This window comes from Cricetulus griseus, chromosome 2 (assembly GCF_003668045.3).
Source record: "Cricetulus griseus strain 17A/GY chromosome 2, alternate assembly CriGri-PICRH-1.0, whole genome shotgun sequence".
In the NCBI taxonomy this organism is placed as follows: domain Eukaryota; kingdom Metazoa; phylum Chordata; class Mammalia; order Rodentia; family Cricetidae; genus Cricetulus; species Cricetulus griseus.
The window spans coordinates 11,389,578-11,408,139 of NC_048595.1; the positions used below are offsets into that span (position 1 = coordinate 11,389,578).

Here is an 18,562-nt window from a genome sequence, read left to right on the forward strand (position 1 = left end):
TACCAGATATGGCTCAAAACAACCTTCTATTCAACCCCACATGTCAGCAGGGCAGGGGCAGAGAAGTCCTGCTCTAGAGAGGACCTGGGGGTTGCAGGCCACAGACCTATAGGTGAAGAGACACGGTGACAATGACAGCACTCTGTCCCTCTCCCTCCACTGACCTGCATCTCTCGCCAATCTGGAGGCTGCTAGGAGTGCCACATACCACCACCACAGGCCTGGATGAAGAACAGCTTCGGCTTCCCTCCCAGGCTAGGACAGCCAGGCCCACTGAAGATGTTCACAATCTTCTCGATGGACACGGAGCATCCGTCTGTGCCAGAGAAGGCACCTGAGAATTGCAGGTGGCTGGCCTAGAGGACAAGGCACCTTGGTTACAAAGACAAGACTCTGGGTAGAAACCAGAGGCCTGGCCTAAGACCTTGTGTGGGTAGGAAAATGCTCAGAAGGCCCTAGGCAGGGACACCGAGTGACAGAGACAAAGCAGGCTGCTTAGCATCTATTCCAAGGGGCCTGAACTCATCTAACTATGGGAGCCAAGAAGCCTGAGAGTGCAGACTGGCAGTGTGTAGACCAAGTGTCCCCATACTCCTGTGTCAGCATCACCCCAAGACCTGTAGAAAGTGCTGACTTCCAGGCCTCACCTGGACTTCCAGTCCTCCAGACTCTCTGAAGCAGCTAAACACAGAGCAGCATTTATTTTGTTGCCATTGTTGTCATGTGTATGTGCACATGGGTGTCCACACATGTGTGGTCAGAGAACAACTTGCAAGAGTCAGTTCTCTCCTTTCTCCATGTGGGATCTGGGTGGCCAGGTTTGGCAGCAAGAACTCCTATCTGCTGGGCCATCTCACTGGCCCAGCCCCTCAACTTAAAAGATGAAGTCTCTGAAACCAGGGGTAAAGTCTTAGCCACAATGAACTATTGTATGAGTGGCCAAGCCCCACATGGACCCCAATGTCCTGTGTGCCACCCAACATCGAGCACAGTGGAGGTGAAGAACCAAGATCTCAGCATTTGGTTTCTAAACTGGGGAAGAAAGCTTTGTGGAAAGGTCTGAATTGTCCCTTCCATTACTGGGCATCCACCTCCCACCCATGAAGGAAACCCCTCGGAGGCCCGAAGGGCCCTGGAGACAGCGGGAGGGAGACAGGCCCTCACTTCTTTCCCTCCATGGACACAGAAGGGACAGGGCTACTGCAGGGCCTCTCAAGGATCAAGAGGAGAAGCTTCCTACCTGGCAGCCATGAGAAAGAATGACTACCACAAAGCAGGCCAGGGCACGGTGGTCCCGCCCTGCCATCTCCACCAAAGCCGCAACCATTTTCTACAAGGGAAGGTAGCAGGTAAGGCAGGGACACCTGGAGGTCTGACCTGCAGGCCCAGCCAGAGGCCAAGGCTGAAGTGTAATGGACACAGTCTACATCCTGGCTCCATTTGGAGAAGAAGATGCTATGCTTGGTCACCAGACATTTAATCCCTAGGATAACTCTATGAGAACAATTACTCTCACTTCTGAACAGGGAAACAGAGGCACAGGAGGTCAAGGGCACTGAGGAACAAGGCACTGAGAAAACCAGGCCTCAGTCTCCCTTTCTCTAAGTCTGACGCTAAGTTGCCCATGTCACCTCCCACAACCTGTGGACAGAGAGGCTTGTCTGGGGAATGTCCCCGTGGGACAGTCAATGTACCTTGGCAGTCAGGTCATTCTGCACTTCCACCATGAAGTGCAGCCAGCGGAAGCGGAACTGAAGCTTCTCACAGTCCACACTGGAGCCAGTGCGTGTGCCGAGCCCCGAGGAAGGACAGAAGTTCACATTGTTGATGATGAGGCAGTAGCCACAGGGGTCTGCATCCAGGATGTATGCCTGCCCAACGACACGTTTCCAACTGGACCCAGGTCCTCTGGAAGAGCAGCCAGTGCTCTTAAATGCTGACCCGTCTCTCCAGTCCCCAGATTTTCTAAATTTGTTGCTAACATTTAAGTACGTGAGGAAACTGAATACAGATTTCAAGATTCCCAGCTTCTCCTTTTTGGGAAAAGGGTTATTTTGTTTTCTGTGGGGGTGGGGAGCTTTCATTTTGGTTTGGGGGAGGGAAAAGCTCTCAAGTAGCCAAGACTGGCTTTCAACTTCCTACATAGCCAAGGATGACCTTGAAGTTCTGATCTTCCTGAAGCCAGAAGAGGGTGTCAGATACCCAGGAGCTGCAGTCACAGACAGTTGTGAGCTGACTGTGGGTGCTGAAAACTGAACCTAGGTCCCCTGCAAAAATGACCTTAATCACTGAGGCAGATCTGCAGTCCTTGCTTTTGGTTTCTGAAGACTGGATCTCATGTAGCCAGGCTGGTCTCAAACTCTATATGTAGCCAAGAATGGCCTTGAATACCTACCTGATCCTCCTGCCTCTCTCTCCACGGTGCTGGGACTAAAGGGGTGTGCCACCATCAGCTGATTTCATTATTGATTCGTAGTTAATCACATGTCTCTGGACCACTTTCTTCTATTTCTCCTTCACTGGACCAGACCAGGTTCCTGGGTGATAATACAGAGGCTGGGGACAGCCTTCTAGGCAGTCCCCAGGGGCCTGCCACTCAGAGCCTCTCAGGAAGAAATATTCCCTTTTTCAGACCCTTGGTGGGCATCAACTGGGATAAAAATGCTACAGTGTAATTTTTTTTTTTTTTAGACAAAGTTTCTCTGTGTACTCTTCTCTGTACTGGAATTCACTCTGTAGACCAGGCTGACTTTGAACTCAGAGATCCACCTTCCCCTACAAGTCTATTTTTTTAATTAATTATTTTTTACTTTCCAATCCCAGTTCTCCCTCCCGCCTCTCTCCCTCCTCCCCCCCCCACTTTCCCCCACCTCCAATCTGCTCCTCTGAGAGGGTAAGCCCTCCTCTAGGAAATCTACTTAATCTGTTCCATCATCTTATTGAGGGAGGACCAACACCCCCACCCCCATGCCTGGGATGAGCAAGGTATCTCTCCCTATAGAATGGGCTCCACTAAGTCAGTTTGTGCATTACTGTTAGATCTTGGACCACTGCCGTGGTTTCATATACTACCCGACCAGTATCACTGTCACCTGTATTCAGAGAGTCTAGCTCAGTCTTATGCAGGTTCCCCAGTTGTCAGACCTAAGTCAGTGATCTCTCACTAGCTCAGGTCAGCTGATTCTGTGGGTTTCCCCATCATGGTCTTGGCTCCTCTGTTCATATTGTCACTCCTCCCTCACTTCAATGGTACTCCAGGAGTTTGCCCAGTGGTTAGTTGTGGGTTTCTGCATCTGTTCCATCTGTTTCCTGAAGAGGGTTCAAGTTTCTCTGGGGTTGTGGATTGTAGGCTGGGTATCTTTTGCCTTATGTCTGGTATCCACTTAGGAGTGAGTACATGCTATATTTGTCTTTCTGGTTCTGGGTTACCTCACTCAGGGTGGGTTTTTTTTTCCTAGTTCCACCCATTTGCCGGCAAATTTCAAGATGTCATTGTTTCTTACAACTGAGTAGTACTCCATTGTGTAAATGTGCCACATTTATTTAACCATTCTTCACTTGAGGGGCATCTAGTTTCTTTCCAAGTTCTAGCTGTTTTGAATAATGTTGTTATGAACGCAGTTGAGCAAATGTCCTTGTGGTTTGTGTGTGCCTCCTTTGGGTATGTGCCCAACAGTGGTATTGCAGAGTCTTGAGATAGATGGATTCCTAATTTTCTGAGAAATCACCACACTTATCCACAATGGCTGCACAAGTTTGCACTCCCACCAGCAATGGAGGAGTGTCCCTCTTTCTCCACATCCTCTCCAGCATAAGCTGTCATTGGTGTTTTTGATCTTAGTCATTCTAATCAGTATAAGATGAATCTCGGAGTTATTTTGATTTGCAATTCCATGATGACTAAGAATGTTGAGTATCTTTCCACCATATGTGATTGTTTTATTGAGAATTCTCTGTTTACATCTGTACCCCATTTTTAATTGGATCATTTGGTAGTTTGATGTCTAATGTCTTGAGTTCTTTGTATAATTTGGAGATCAGCCCTCTGTCAAATATGACAGAGGAGATCATTCCCATTCTGTAAAGAGCTGTTTTGTCTTGCTGACCATGTCCTTTGCTTTACAGAAGCTCCGTAGTTTCAGGAGGTCCCATTTATCAATTGTTGCTCTCAGTGTCTGTGCTACTGGTGTTCTATTTAGGAAGTGGTCTCCTGGGCCTCCGCATTCAAGTGTACTTCCCACTGTCTCTTCTATGAGGTTCAGTGTGGATGGATTTATATTGAGGTCTTTGATCCATTTGGACTTGAATTTTGTGCATTTCGATAGACATTCATCTATTTGCTTTCTTCTACATGTTGATATCCAATTCTACCAGCACCATTTGCTAAATATGCTTTCTTTTTTTCCATTTCACATTTTTACCTTCTTTGTCCAAAATTCGGTGTTCATAGGTGTGTGGTTTGATATCAGTGTCCTTGATTCAATTCTATTGGTCCAGCTATTTCATGCCAATACCATGCTGCTTTCATTACTATAGCTCTATAATAGAGCTTGAAGTCAGGGAAGATAATGCCTCCAGATCCTTTATTGTACACTTTTAGGTATACTGAGTTTTTTGTTTTTCATTGTGAAGTTGAGTATTGTTCTTTTAAGGTCTGTGAAGAATTGTACTGGGATCTTGATGGGAACTGAATTGAATCTGTAGATTACTTTTGGTAGGATTGCCATTTTTACTATGTTTATTCTACCTTCAAAGAGCATGGGAGATCTTTCCATTTTCTGATAACTTCTTTAATTTCTTTCTGTAAAGACTTGAAGTCTTGTCATACAGGTGTTTTATTTGTTTGGTTTGAATTACCCAAAAGATATTATATGTTGTCTGTGGCTATTGTAAAGGGTGTTGTTTTTCTGATTTCTTTCTCATCTCATTTATCATCTATATATAGAAGGACCACTGATTTTTTTTTTTAGTTAATCTTCCTGCTACATTACTGAAAGTGTTTATCAGTTGTAGGAATTCCTGGTAGAATTTTTGGGGTCACTTATGTAAACTATCATATTGTCAGCAAATCATGAATTTGACTTCTTTTCCAATTTGTATCCCCTTGAACTCCTTTTGTTGTCTTACTGCACTAGCTAGACCATCGAGTTCTATGTTGAATAGATATGAAAAGAGTGGACAGCCTTGTCTTGTTCCTGATTCCAGTGGGATTGCTTTGAGTTTCTCTACATTTAGTTTGAAGTTGGCTGTTGGCTCACTCTGTATTGCCTTTATTATGTTTAGGTATGATCCTTGTATCCCTATTCTCTCTAAGGCCTTTATCATGAAGGGGTGTGGAATTTTGTTGAGGGCTTTTTCAGCATCTCATGTTTTTTTTTTCTTTCAGTTTGTTTATATGGTGAATTACATTGATGGATTTTCATATGTTGAACTATCCCTACATATCTGGGATGAATCCTATTTGGTCATGGTGGATGATTTTTATGATGTGTTCTTGGATTTGGTTTGTCAGTATTTTATTGAGTATGTTTGCATCAAAGTTAGTGAGGGAAATTGGTCTGTAATTTACTTTCTTAGTTGTGTCTTTGTGTGGTTTGGATATCAGGGTAACTGTGGCCTGGTAAAAAGAGTTTGACAATGTTCCCTCTGCTTGTGTTGTGTGCAGTAATTTGAGGATTATTGGTATTAGCTCTTCTTTGAACATCTCGTAGAATTCTGCACAGAAACCATCTGGCCCGGGGCTGTTTTTAGTTGGGAGACTATTGATAACTGTTTCTATTTCCTTAGGGGGTTGTAGGTATATTTAAGTTACTTATCTGTCCTTGATTTAATTTTGGTATGTGGAAATTGTTGAGAAAATTGTTAATCCCCTTATTTTCCAATTTTTGTGGAATACAGGTTTTGAAGTATGACCTGATGATTCTCTGGATTTCCTCACTGTCTGTTGTCAGTCTCCCTTTCATTTCTGATTTTGTTTATTTTTTTAAAAGATTTTATTTATTTATTATGCATACAACATTTTGCTTCCATGTATATCTGCACACCAGAAGAGGGCACCAGATCTTATAACGGATGGTTGTGAGCCACCAGGTGGTAGCTGGGAATTGAACTCAGGACCTCTGGAAGAGCAGTTGGTGCTCTTAACCTCTGAGCCATCTCTCCAGCACCCTGATTTTGTTAACTTTGATATTCTCTCTGCCTTTTGATTAGTTTGGATAAAAGTTTGTCTATCTTGTTGATTTTTTCCAAGAACAAACTCTTTGACTCATTGGTTCTTTGTATTGTTTTCTCTGTTTCTATTTTATTAATTTGAGTCCTGGGTGAGTTTCCTTCTTTTTGTTCTAGCAATTTCAGTTGTTCTGTTAATTCGCTAGTGTGAGATTTTTTTGGTTGTTTGTTTTGTTTTGTTTTCGAGACAGGGTTTCTCTGTATTGTTTTGGAGCCTGTCCTGGAGCTCACTCTGTTGACCAGGCTGGCTTCGAACTCACAGAGATCAACCTGCCTCTGCCTCCTGGGTGCTGGGATTAAAGGCGTGTGCCACCACAGCCTGGCTTTTTTCCAGCTTCTTTATATAGACATTTAATGTTATGAACTTTCTTCTTAGCACTGCTTTCGTTACGTCCCATCAGTTATGGTAGGTTGTGCAGTCATTTTCATTACATTTTAGGAAGACTTTACTTCGTTTCATTTCTTCCTTGACCCAGCGATGATTCGGTTGATCACTGTTAATTTCCATGTGTTTGTGGGCTTTCTGAAATGAATGGTGTTGTTGAATTCTAACTTTAAGGTGTGGTGAACTGATAGAGCACTGGGGTTTATTCCAATTCTTGTATCTGTTGGTTTGTTTTGTTACCGAGTATGTGGTCTAATTTTGAAAAGGTACCATGAGGTGCTGAGAAGAAAGTATATTCTTTTCTGTTTGGGTGAATTGTCCTATAGATGTCTGTTAAGTCCATTTGAATCATAACATCTGTTAGTTCCCTGATTCCTCTGTTAAGCTTCTGCCTGGCAGACCTGCACAGTGGTAACAGTGGGGAGTTGAATTCTCCTACTACTGGTGTATGAGTTTAATTTGTGATTTAAGCTGAGTAATGTTTCTTTTACAAATTCGGGAGCCCTTCCGTTTGGGGCATAGATGTTCAGAATTAAGATTTCCTCTTGATGGATTTTTCTTGTGATTAATATGAAATGCCCTTCTTTATCTGTTTTGTTTTGGTTTTAGTTTGAAGTCTAGTTTGTTAGATACTAGGATAGCTACACAAGCTGTTTCTTAGGCACTTTTGATTGGAAGCTTTTCCCCAACCCTTTATTCTGAGGTAATGTCTATCTTTGAGGTTGTGGTATGTTTCTTTTAAGTAGCAGAAGTATGGATTCTGTTTTCATATCCAATTTATTAGCCTGTGTCTTTTTATAGGTGAGTTGAGCCCATTTATATTAATGAATAATGACCAGTGATTGCTAGTTCCTGTTATTTTTATTATTCTTGTTGGTGATGGCATTGTGTGTTCGATTCCCTTCATTGGAATTTGCTCCTCATCTGTTGCCTGTGTTCTTGAGTTCTTGTGGATGTAGCTGACTTCCTCGGTTAGTGTTTTCCTTCTAGTAATTTTGTAGGGCTGGATTTGTAGATAGGTATTGTTTAAATCTGGTTTTATCATGGAATATCTTGTTTTCTCCATCTATGGTAGTCTGGGCTGGCATCCGTGGTTCCCTAGTGCCTGCATAATGTCTGTCCGGGACCTTCTGGCTTTCATTGTTCCCTTGAGAAGTCAGGTGTAATTCTGATAGGTCTGTCTTTGTATGTTTCCTGGCCTTTCTCCTTTGCAGCTCTTGATATTCTTTCTTCATTCTGTATGTTCATTGTTTTGATTATTATCTGGCAAGGGAATTTTTTTTGTCCTGTCTGTTTGGTGTTGTATAAGCTTCTTGTAACTTCATAGGTATGTCCTCCTTTAGGTTGTGAAAGTTTTCATCTATGCTTGTTGTTGAATATATTTTCTGTACCTTTGAGTTGGACTCCCCTTCTTATATCCCTAGTATTAGTTTTGGCCTCTACATGGTATCCCAGATTTCCTGCATGTTTTATATTAAGGATTTGTTGGATTTAACATTTCCTTTGACATTTGATTTAACATTTCCTATATCGTATCTTCAACACCTGAAATCCTCTCTTCTAACTCATGTAACATGAATAAATAAAAAACCCCAGGGACTGATATTAGGATTCAGACTTTAATCTGAATATCAGAAAAGCAGAGGAGCGGGCCACTAGCTGTCACCAATACCTCAAGCTAAAAGGGTGATCCACACAAGAACTCTACACCATGTCTCAAACTACTACCTCTCCTCAGTGTGGCTAGGTAATGAATGCCCCTCTGAGACCTTGCTTCCATCTCATATACTTGCTGTCGGCCCCGCCCCACAGTTCTGTCCCGCCCCCTTTGGACCTCAGGCCCCGCCCATGCACATCCCCTTACCTCTTAAGACCTGCCCCACATGATTCGGCTCCTCCCCTAAGTCCACTGAGCCCCACAGACTTCCATAGTCCTCTCCTCTCCTTCCGTCCCTACCTCCTACTTCCGAGAAACTGCCAGGAACCCAGTCCTCTCTTCTCTCGGGTTTTATACACACATTCCACATATCAAAAGTAAATGAGCACAGGCGGTGGTGGCGGACACTTTGATCCCAGCACCCTGGAGGAAGAGTCGGGAGGATCTCTGTGAGTTCAAGGCCAGCCTGGTTTATACAGAGAGTTCCAGGACATCGGGGGCTACACAGAGAAACCCACCCAGGATGTTGGATTGCAGGTGTGTGCTCTATGTATCCACTGGATCCTTGGATCCATAGAGATTTTTAAAAATTGATATCGTGTGTGTACATTACGGGGTGCGCACATACCATGTGTGGAAGAGGACAACTTTCAGGAGTGGATTCTCCCCTTCCCCATGTACACAGAAAGTGTGTTACCCACTGAGCCATCTGACCCGGTCTACATAGTGAATTTGAGGCCACCCTGGGCTACATGAGACCATACCTCACACACACACACACATACATCCACATGTCCACATGAACATAGCCACACCAAAGTAAACATAAACATGCATACACACAGAGACATCCTTAATACATGCATACAGACAGACAGGTAAACATTAACAGGTACACACACTCATAGATATAAACAAATGTACAAACAGATACATATACATTCAAAAACATAGATACTTCTGTACACACACACTTGCATAAATACACTGATAGGTATACATACATAAACACATACACATACATACATACCTAACTTATGTGTGTACAGAGACGAACATACATTTACCCATGGGTAGGCATATGAACACATACATGTATACTCACACACACTTAAACACACATACAAACCCACTCATACACTTGCATATACTTAGAGAAACAACCATTCATATAAAAACACACATGTGGTAATACATATGCATTTGCATACTTAAGCACACATAACACAGAGACATACATACATAGACATTCATACACATATACACACATATGCACACAACTTTGGCTTTGACTCAGTTCGCTAAGGAACGATGAAAGGACACAGGCTCTAGTGTCAAGCCAGGATCTCACCCCAGATGATGTCTGGCTGCAGTTGCTGAATCTGGAGACCTGAGGTCCAGTGGGAGCTCTGATCTTCCCATCTGCTCCAGTGTTGCTGGCCCCAGTGACAAGGCCAGGTCAGAACCTGCGACCAGCATGCCCACATGGGAAAACCCATGCTGAGCCCAGGCCCAGAGCCAGGGAGCCAGCCACCAGGCCTCTCAGAGGAGTTGTCCTGACTGAGTCAGAGCTGGTGAGAAGGTCACATCTGCAGTACTGCCCCACCTGTAGGAGCTCAAGGTCACACAGCCCAGGTTAGAGCTTGCCAGACAGCCAGGCTGTCCAGCAGGGCAGCAGTGGGGTGCTGGGGTTCAGGGCTATGGGGGCTGCAGAGGCTCCCTGCTGTTCCCTCAGAGCACAGACCCCAGGACTGGATTCCTGTGCAGCCCAGCCTGAGTCCTGGGAAAGTGATCCGGGTCAAGCCTCCCGCCAAGACCAAGGATGGAGCCTGTGCCACAGGCCCCACCAGTCCCTGCTCTGCATCCCCTTCCTCAGCAGGCACTGGGACCTAGGGAGGTCACGTGACAGAGGCACGCCCAGTAGGCTTGTTGGGAACAGCTTCCTTAAGTTCTCATGAAATGATCTGAGGCTACAACCACAAAATGGGAAGGAAACGGCCAATGGGTGACTTGTTCCCTAGGGTACAACCCGCAACCGGTGGAGACATTTCTGGTTCTGAAACTGGGGAAGGTGTCTAAGGGGTGGGACCAACGACACTTTGAAGACTCCTACAGTAAGATACCAAGCCTCACTAGAGCAAAGCACAGCTGGTGGGGAGGGCATGTAGCTCAGTTGGTAGAGTGCTGGCCAGTCAGGCAGGAAATGATGATTTGGGGCCGGAGAGATAGCTCAGTGGTCATAGACAGGGGGCTGGAGACAGATTTCAGGAATGGAGAGCCTGTCTAACATGTTCAAGTCCCCAGGGTCAATTGAGACAGAGACAGGACTTGTTTCCTTCCATTTTGTGGATAGACAACCCTCAGGCACAGAGCCTGCCTTCTTTGCCCAAGGTCACCACAGCAAGCTCATGGCATGTGCCAAACTCCTGTTTGTTCAATGACTTCAGCTAAAGAAAACTATTTTGACATCAAAACCAACCCCCAAGGAGAATCCTACCTGTACTTTGAACTTTAAGGAAAAAGTGACACTTCCAAAATGGTTGCTTTTGGACTAGAGAGATGGCTCAGCTATTAAAGGCTAGTCTCAAAAACAAAATGTCTGCTTTCATGACCTTTATGACCATAAACAAAGGTCCTTCCAATTACAGGGCATTTGGTGTTGTACTAGAACAAGAACACAGGATAATGCATCCCAATACACCTCCTCTTTGCAAGATTCTTTTGTCCCAAGCTTACCATTAACACAGCAGTCCCAGAACTGTGCCTGGCTTCCTTCCTTCTGTCTTCCCTCCCTCCCTTCCTCCCTATTTTCTTTTTGAGACAGGGTCTCATTTAACCCAGGCTGAGGTTGCTTCATAACTAAAGATGAATACTTGATGCCCCTGCCTCCATCCCCAAGAACCCTGGGGTCACAGGCCTGAGTCACCAGGCTCAGGGCTGAGATGCCAGCCCAGGGCTTCACTAGGTAGGCACTCCTGAACTACATCTGCAGCCCTTGTTGTTGTTTTCGTGGATTACACACATTAGCGATCAGCTCTGAGTCCCTGATAACTATGAATGAGGGAAAGTACGATGATATATTGTTTATGAGCTAACAAACAAAGCTTGCCTGAAGATTAGAGTACAAAGCTAACCTCATTAGTTAGCCATAGAGTCCAGGCAATGGAGGCACACCTTTAATCCCAGCACTCAGGAGACAAAGGCAGACAGATCTCTGTTAGTTCATGGTGACCCTGGGCTACATGAGATTGATCCAGTCTAAAAGAGAAACAGAGTTCACACAAAGGTGATCACAGCGATTGGAGTGACACACCTTTAATCCCAGCACCAAGGAGTTAAAGGCAGGTAGGGATGTGGCTGGGCAGAGAGAGGAAAACAAGGCATGATACAGGAGTCAGATGCAATCTGAGGAGTTGATATGAGAAAGATTCAGTCTGAGGAGACACTCTGAGGACAGGATCCATCCTTTCGTCAGAGCATGTGTAGAAGTAAGAACTGTCTAGTGACTGGCTGCTTTGCTTCTCTGATCTTTCAGCTTTCTCCCCCCACCCCATATCTGACTCAGATTTTTATTATTAAGACCTATCAGAATGCATGCTGCATCAGGTGCCCAACTTTTGGGGTACAAATTCACCAAGAATCCGTTTGCCTGTGGCTGTATAGCCACTGGCATAGTCCAGATCTACACACAGCCAAAGTCGCCCAACTGGCCAGTTAGGTTTTCCTTTCTTCTCTCCTGGTGGACTTTCCCTGGCCCCCCTTCTCAGGCTGTTGCCGAACTAGGTAGCTTGAAATCCAGTCAGGCTCCCAATGTTCTACACAGTGCAGTCAGACATACATCTTCGTCTACAGCAGCAGCAGACCACGATGGTGCATGGGTAGGAGAGGTGATTTCCAGAGCTCTCAAGAAAAATTAAACTGTAGTGTTTCAATTGTGGCACATTCCTAGAAACTGTTTTTTTCTAAGCATAATTCAAACAGAATGCCCTTCCCTTTTGGTTTGTGCACAAAGTGTGGCAAAGGCAGGCCTTGGTCTAATGACTACAGATCAACAAGGGACAGTCAAGATAACCCTTTGCCTTCAAGACTCTCACGGAGGGGCATCTTGCAGGCCCTATGCAATCTTCTGTTCAGTCATTTCTTGCCATCATGGAGTAAATGCCTTTCCAAAGCAATTAAAGAACCTAATACCTAATGTAAAAAAAAAAGTCATATTCCTCTGGATATAGAAGAGCTTTAGAAGATGAAACAAAAATTGAGGAAAAATCAAAATTGATAAAGATTAGATTTGGTCCTGGATGTTGGTGGTGCACTCCCTTAATCCCAGCACTCAGGAGGCAGAAGCAGGTGGATCTCTGTGAGTTCAAGACCAGCCTTCTCTATAAGAGCTGGTTCCAGGACAGCTTCCAAAGCCACAGAGAAACCCTGTCTCAAAAAAAAAAAAAAAAAAAAAAAAAAAAAAGATTAGATTTGGAACCTCCACAAAGTTAGTGTTGGGGAATGGTTTTGTTTTTGTCTGTTCAGGAAATAAAAACCACCATCTTGATAGTTAAGCATCCAAAGAGGAAAGGAGAACTACCTGGAAAAAAAAATACCAAGAAAAGGAATAAACTGACCGAATGCAATCTCTGAAGTTTCCAGAAAGATGATGGGATCCCACGATGATCCAGCAGGACTATGGTAACACCACTGAGCTGAAAAGTGCCACCTAAAGATCTGCTTTGTATGACAAACTCCTCAGAACAATTTCAAGTTGGCTAGCTAAGATGATCCAGCCTCACAGACTACTCTGGCCAGGACTTAACCCAAGCCCTGCACTTTCCCGTCACAGAGACTGGACAACAAATGACAAGGGTTGATAATTAACCCGAACTTTTCTTTTCAGGGTCCCCTAAAGATACTGTGACCCCAGACATTAGGAAGTGAATTTAAGAACATGATGCCCACATTCCCAAGAGGTGGGGTGCATGGTTTTTGGTCATTCAAGGCATTATGGATATTTGTCGTCATTTAAGGTGATCGGTTACAAGTTGTTATTGGTAATGGTAAAGAAAAAAAGCTAAATAAAGGAATTCAGATTCAGGACTCTTGTTTTAAAAAGAAGCAAGGGGGATACAGATATGATAGGATAAAAGGGTAGAGTATTGAATCTATTCTGAAAACAAGATAGGGAGATATAGATATTATAAGATATAAAGGTAGATAATTGAATATAATTTTTAAAATCAAGTACTAGTTTTAAATATTTTACATTGATTTGGACTTCTGTATATAGTATACAAATTTTATATTGATACAAATTTGATATTAATTTGGTTAAAACATAATGAACATATGTTTCAAATCTTGTTCTAGGGGTTGTACCTATGCAACTCATTTAACAATGTAATGCAAATTTCTGGTCCTTGAAAGTTTTAATTACCAACTGCTTACAATAACAAAGAAATGCAGGTTAGTAGTTAATCACCTATTACAACCAAACTTGAAGTCATATTAGGTATGTTTTCAAGATCACACACAGATATATTTTAGATAGACAGGTCATATTCAAATACTCCAGAGATGTACAGAATATGGCATTTAAGATGCTTTAATAACAGAGCTTCTTTTTATGACAAAAAGACATGCCTGTCCCTAGAAGCACCAATCAACTTCAGAGAAATTGATGGGCATCCAGTGTGGCAATAATGAGCCAGCCACTGGACAAGAAAGTGCCCTTTCCTCGACTGCTGACAGTATGCTGTCCAAATTGCACAAGCAGGATACAAAAGAGAGTAACTGCCAAACATTGCCAATACAAGGTGGGACAGTCATTCAAAGATCCTGCTTCATAGGAAAGTCAGTCAAATATTCTAGGACTGTAGGCTGGAGATAGATGTCCTAATGCTGCAGAGGAATCTGGGGTGACCGTCCAGGCAGCCAGCTGTTTTTGTCATTTCTCACATTTTTTGGAAGTCAATTTCTCCCATTCCTACTTACTCAGTTAATGCTACATCCTTCTCAGGTCTCTCAGGGAGTTGAAGACTAGATACTTATAGTTTTCCTTTTTACTCGATGCAGAAAAGAAACTAACTAAAGAGGTGTAAAGTGTATAAGGTTGAGAGATATCAAAAGATAGTTTTAGATAGTAATGCAAGTTAGAATAGAAAGTGAATTAGGTACAACCTTTTGGACTCATCAAGATATGATAGATATGGAGTATTTTCTCTGAATTTGTCAATTGCTAATGGACTAGACATTGTTCATGTATTTATTGCCTGTCTATATTATATATAGTTATTGTCCTGATTACATACAGATTTTCTTATACTAACTTTGTTATTTAGGACAAAAAAAGGGCAATGTGGTGACATTTTGTTTATGATCTAACCAATAAAGCTTGCCTGAAGATCACAGTGCAAAGCTAGCCACACTAGTCGGCCATAGAGCCAGGCAGTGGTGGCACACAGCTTTAATGCCAGCACTCTGGAGACAGAGGCAAATGGAATTCTGTTAGTTAAGGTCACCTGAGCGACATGAAATTGATAGAGTCTAAAAGAAAAACACAGCTCACACAAAGGTGATCTCAACACTTAGGATCCCACTCCTTTAATCCCAGCACTAAGAAGGTGGAGACAGGAAGGGATATGGCACCTTGGAGAGACATATATAAGGTGTGAGGAGACAGGAGCTCAGGTGCAGTCTGAGGAAGCAGTATTCTGAGGAGTCAGTCAGAGGATGCAATCTGAGAATAGGATCACCCCTCAACTCTTAAGACCTGGACTCAAGTCTTTGCCTGTGACATCAGAGAGCCATAGTTTAAAAAAAAATGTCAGTTTGGGCAGTACTTTCCTAGTTAAGGATTCAGGCCCAGCTGGCTGTTGGGCACAGGCATTTAATCCCAGTACTGAGGAGGCAGAAGCAGGCAGATGTCTGAGTTTGAGACCAGCCTGGTCTACAGAGTGAGTTCCAGGACAGCCAGAGTTAAACAGAGAAACCTTGCCTCAAAAATAAATAAATCAATCAACAAAACAAGAACAAACAAAAACAAAAACAAATGAAAGAAAAAAGAAGGAGTAACTTCTTGAATCTAACACTAAGGTTGGGAGTGACCTTTCATGGATAGTCATTGATAAACAATGGTGTTTATTGTCTGGGTCAGTTGGGAACATTGGAGCCAGATACTCAGTCCCTTGTGAAACTCTGCAAAGATTTCAGGAATATGTCCCATTCCTTCCCCATATGACCCTTTCTGTCCTGCTCAATAAAGAGAGTGAAGCCCTCTGTGAGGGACAGACTGTTACCCAACAACAGACACACTGACACAGAACACACAGAAGAGACAGTCTCACACACAGGGACAAACAGACACAGGGACAGACAGATTCACAAGACAGCCACCAGACAGACACGTATTCAAACTTCTACACTAGACAGAAGAAGGATGGGAGTTTCCGGAAGCATGAAGTACAAAATTGAAATCTGAACTCACTCTTGGTAGAATGACTTCAAGGGGAAGAGCTATCAATTCTTTCCTACAGCATGACGTCTAATAGGTCTTAATAATAAAAACCTGGAGTCAGATATTGGTGTTTGGGGGGATCTGCAACATACATGCAGGGGCAGAGCACACATGCATGAACATGTACCACACATGTTAAATGATCAACGATAAACAGACGTCCCGCCCATCCCAACCAAGCCTTCCTCTGTCCCAGTCTCCTTTGCTCAGCACTGGATCCAGTGAGAACACATCAGGCCCTTTCCTAAGCAAGCATGTTCTCCTCTGTGCTTGGAAAACCTCCCCCAGGATGCTGAGTAGCACACTGGCTGTACATGTCTCATGCTGCCCCTCCAAGAGTCAGCAATGGGCCTAGAGACGGCTCACCCAAGGCCACAGCCTGGTCTCAGGCATTCTCAACCTCAACACACTTGGGGATTCGAGTGTGACAAGTCCTTCATGCCCTGTGTCTACAGGATGCCCAGCAGCCTCTCTGTTCTGTCCTCAGAAACCAGTGGTATCTGAACCCAAGACATGACACCCAATACATCTGCCGATGTCATCAAGTGTCCCCTGTGGCTAAACCTGCCTACTGGAGGGCTGCAGGCCTGGAATGCTGTGTGCTCCATAGGCTGCATTAATATTTTCCTGGAAAAATGCAATGCCAAGATGAGGCAGTATTATTCTCCCTGCATGCAGCAGTCTCTTGAAAGCAAATAGAACCTACTTTTCTGTTGTTGTTGTTGTTGTTGTTGTTGTTGTTGTTCTTTGGGGAGAGGGGATTGGAGAAACGGTCTTGTGTAGCCCAGGCTGGCCTCAAATACTCTATGTAGCCATGGATGACCTCAACTCCATCAACCCTGCCTCCACCTCCCCACTGCTGGGATTCCAGGTGTGTGCTGGCACACTCAGAGAAGCCAGGCTTGGCAGCTATATTTGGTATGTTTCATGTGTACTTCCACGATGACAGGTGGAAAGAAATGGAAAAAATATTTGGACTCCAGCCTTTATTCCACTGGGCTTTGGGAAAATCTCCACCTTGAACACTCCTTCCATTCCCTTGACTGATAAGCCCAAGCATAAAAACCAAGCTTAGCAGGGGCCAGACCTACACATCCACGGCCACACCATGATCAAGACCCTGCTGCTATCTGCCTTGGTGGCTGGAGGTAACCTCTGTCTGGTGAAGCTGGGACCAGACATTCCTGCCCTCACTTTGAGCAGATGTCCCAGTCTCCAGGCCCTCAGTTATAGGAAGCAGGGAGCAGGGCACGATGATAATACCAACACTCGTGAGGCTGAGACAGGAGGACCACAAATTTAAGGCCAGCTTCAGTTACCTGACAAAATCAAAGACAGGCTAGGAAGTGGAATGAAGGACTGACTCACGGACCTACTAGATCTTTGCAAAGCAAGAGTTTCCTGTTGGGTTTGGGTATGTCCACAAATGCAAATCCTCACTGACCCAATACTCTCTTTTCCCAGCTCTCAGCTGCGGGTTCCCCACTTATGATGTCGAGGACCATGTGAGCAGGGTAGTTGGGGGAGAAGAGGCCACACCCAACAGCTGGCCCTGGCAGGTGAGTCAACCACACTGGTGAGTCTATTATTCAGGCAAAGGTGAGGTTTGGTGGGAACACAAGAGGGCCGCACCAATACAATAAAATCCTGCAGCCATGGACTATTGGGGACTGAGAGAAAGGAAATGTCTCCAGCCATCAAAAAGGAGCTGCCAGAGACCTGATGATCTAAAGTTACATGCCCACTGCCACATCAGTTTCCCCTGTGAGGCTGTCACCACTCCTATGCAAATATTCTTCACTTGAAGGGGCCAGTCAGGGCTATTTATGCAGATTAATTCTTAATTACACTGTTATGGATGAAAATAACTGCTTCCTTACACTGATATAATCATAGTGCTGTCAAAACTGAAATTTGGCCCAGGTAGAAATTACTAGATCTTTCATAGGACATGTGAGACCTTTATGATGAATATTTTAAAAAACCTTTCTTCCCTGGCAAAATCTACACTTGGTAGTTGAAAAGGTGGCTGTAGAAAAGACCTTTTGTTGCTGTTGATTGTTTCGAGACAATCATAGAACTGTAGGACTGGAGAACCATACACAACACCAAATAGGTGTGCTGTATATTCTTTGTTTGTTTGTGGGACAGAGCTCTGTGTAGACCTGCCTGTCCTAGAACTCACTCTATAGACCAGGCTGGCCTTCAACTGAGATCCAACTGCCTCTGCCTCCCGAGCACCACCACTGCCCAGTTTATTGCACATTTTTCAAATGTCAGAAGCATGTCCGTTTTAAAATAGCTTTCCTGGGGAGCTGGAGAGAAGGCTCAACAGTGAGGAGACTTGCTGTTCTTCAGAGAAAGCGAATTCAGTTCCCACAACCCACATGGCAGCTCACAACCATCTAGAACTCCAGTTCCAGGGCATCCAGTGCCCTCTTCTGGCCTCCACAGGCACTAGACATGTACATACATGAAGGCAAACACAAACACATATAAAATAACAACCAGTAAGTATTCATTATATGTGTTATTTATTTATTTAATTATTCATTTCTTCAGACAGGGTCTCATTGTGGCTCTGGCTGTCTTAGAACTCACAATTTAGACCAAACTGGCCTCAAACTCAGAGATCCACGAGAGTGCTTAGGATGAGGGATGGGCTAAGCGCTACAGTGCAGGCTCCCTAGGTAGCCCAGGATGGCCTTGAGTTCCCATCCTCCTGTGTCAGCATCCTGGGAGCTGAGATTACATATATAGCCCCGTGCCCAACTCACTGGTTAGTTTCCAT

The 18,562-nt window shown here is 44.1% G+C and overlaps 1 protein-coding gene across 1 annotated transcript; it reads right to left on the reverse strand.

Annotated features, from left to right (window-relative positions):
- Nucleotides 1–26: 26 nt before the first annotated feature.
- Nucleotides 27–18,562, reverse strand: LOC103160479 (caspase-9-like). The gene is made up of 5 exons (XM_035438633.1): nt 18,549–18,562; nt 1,695–1,908; nt 1,241–1,330; nt 209–356; nt 27–106 (listed from the first exon to the last, which is right to left on the reverse strand). Exons 1-5 carry the CDS (start codon nt 18,560–18,562, stop codon nt 27–29), a joined length of 546 nt encoding a protein of 181 aa, XP_035294524.1.

Excerpts from the sequence above, each read along its gene's own strand:
- LOC103160479 (XM_035438633.1), bottom strand. Across the intron at positions 1,331-1,694 it reads AGAATGACCTGACTGCCAAG|AAAATGGTTGCGGCTTTGGT; the intron begins GTACATTGACTG and ends CTTCCCTTGTAG. Across the intron at positions 357-1,240 it reads TTCTTTCTCATGGCTGCCAG|GCCAGCCACCTGCAATTCTC; the intron begins GTAGGAAGCTTC and ends CTTGTCCTCTAG.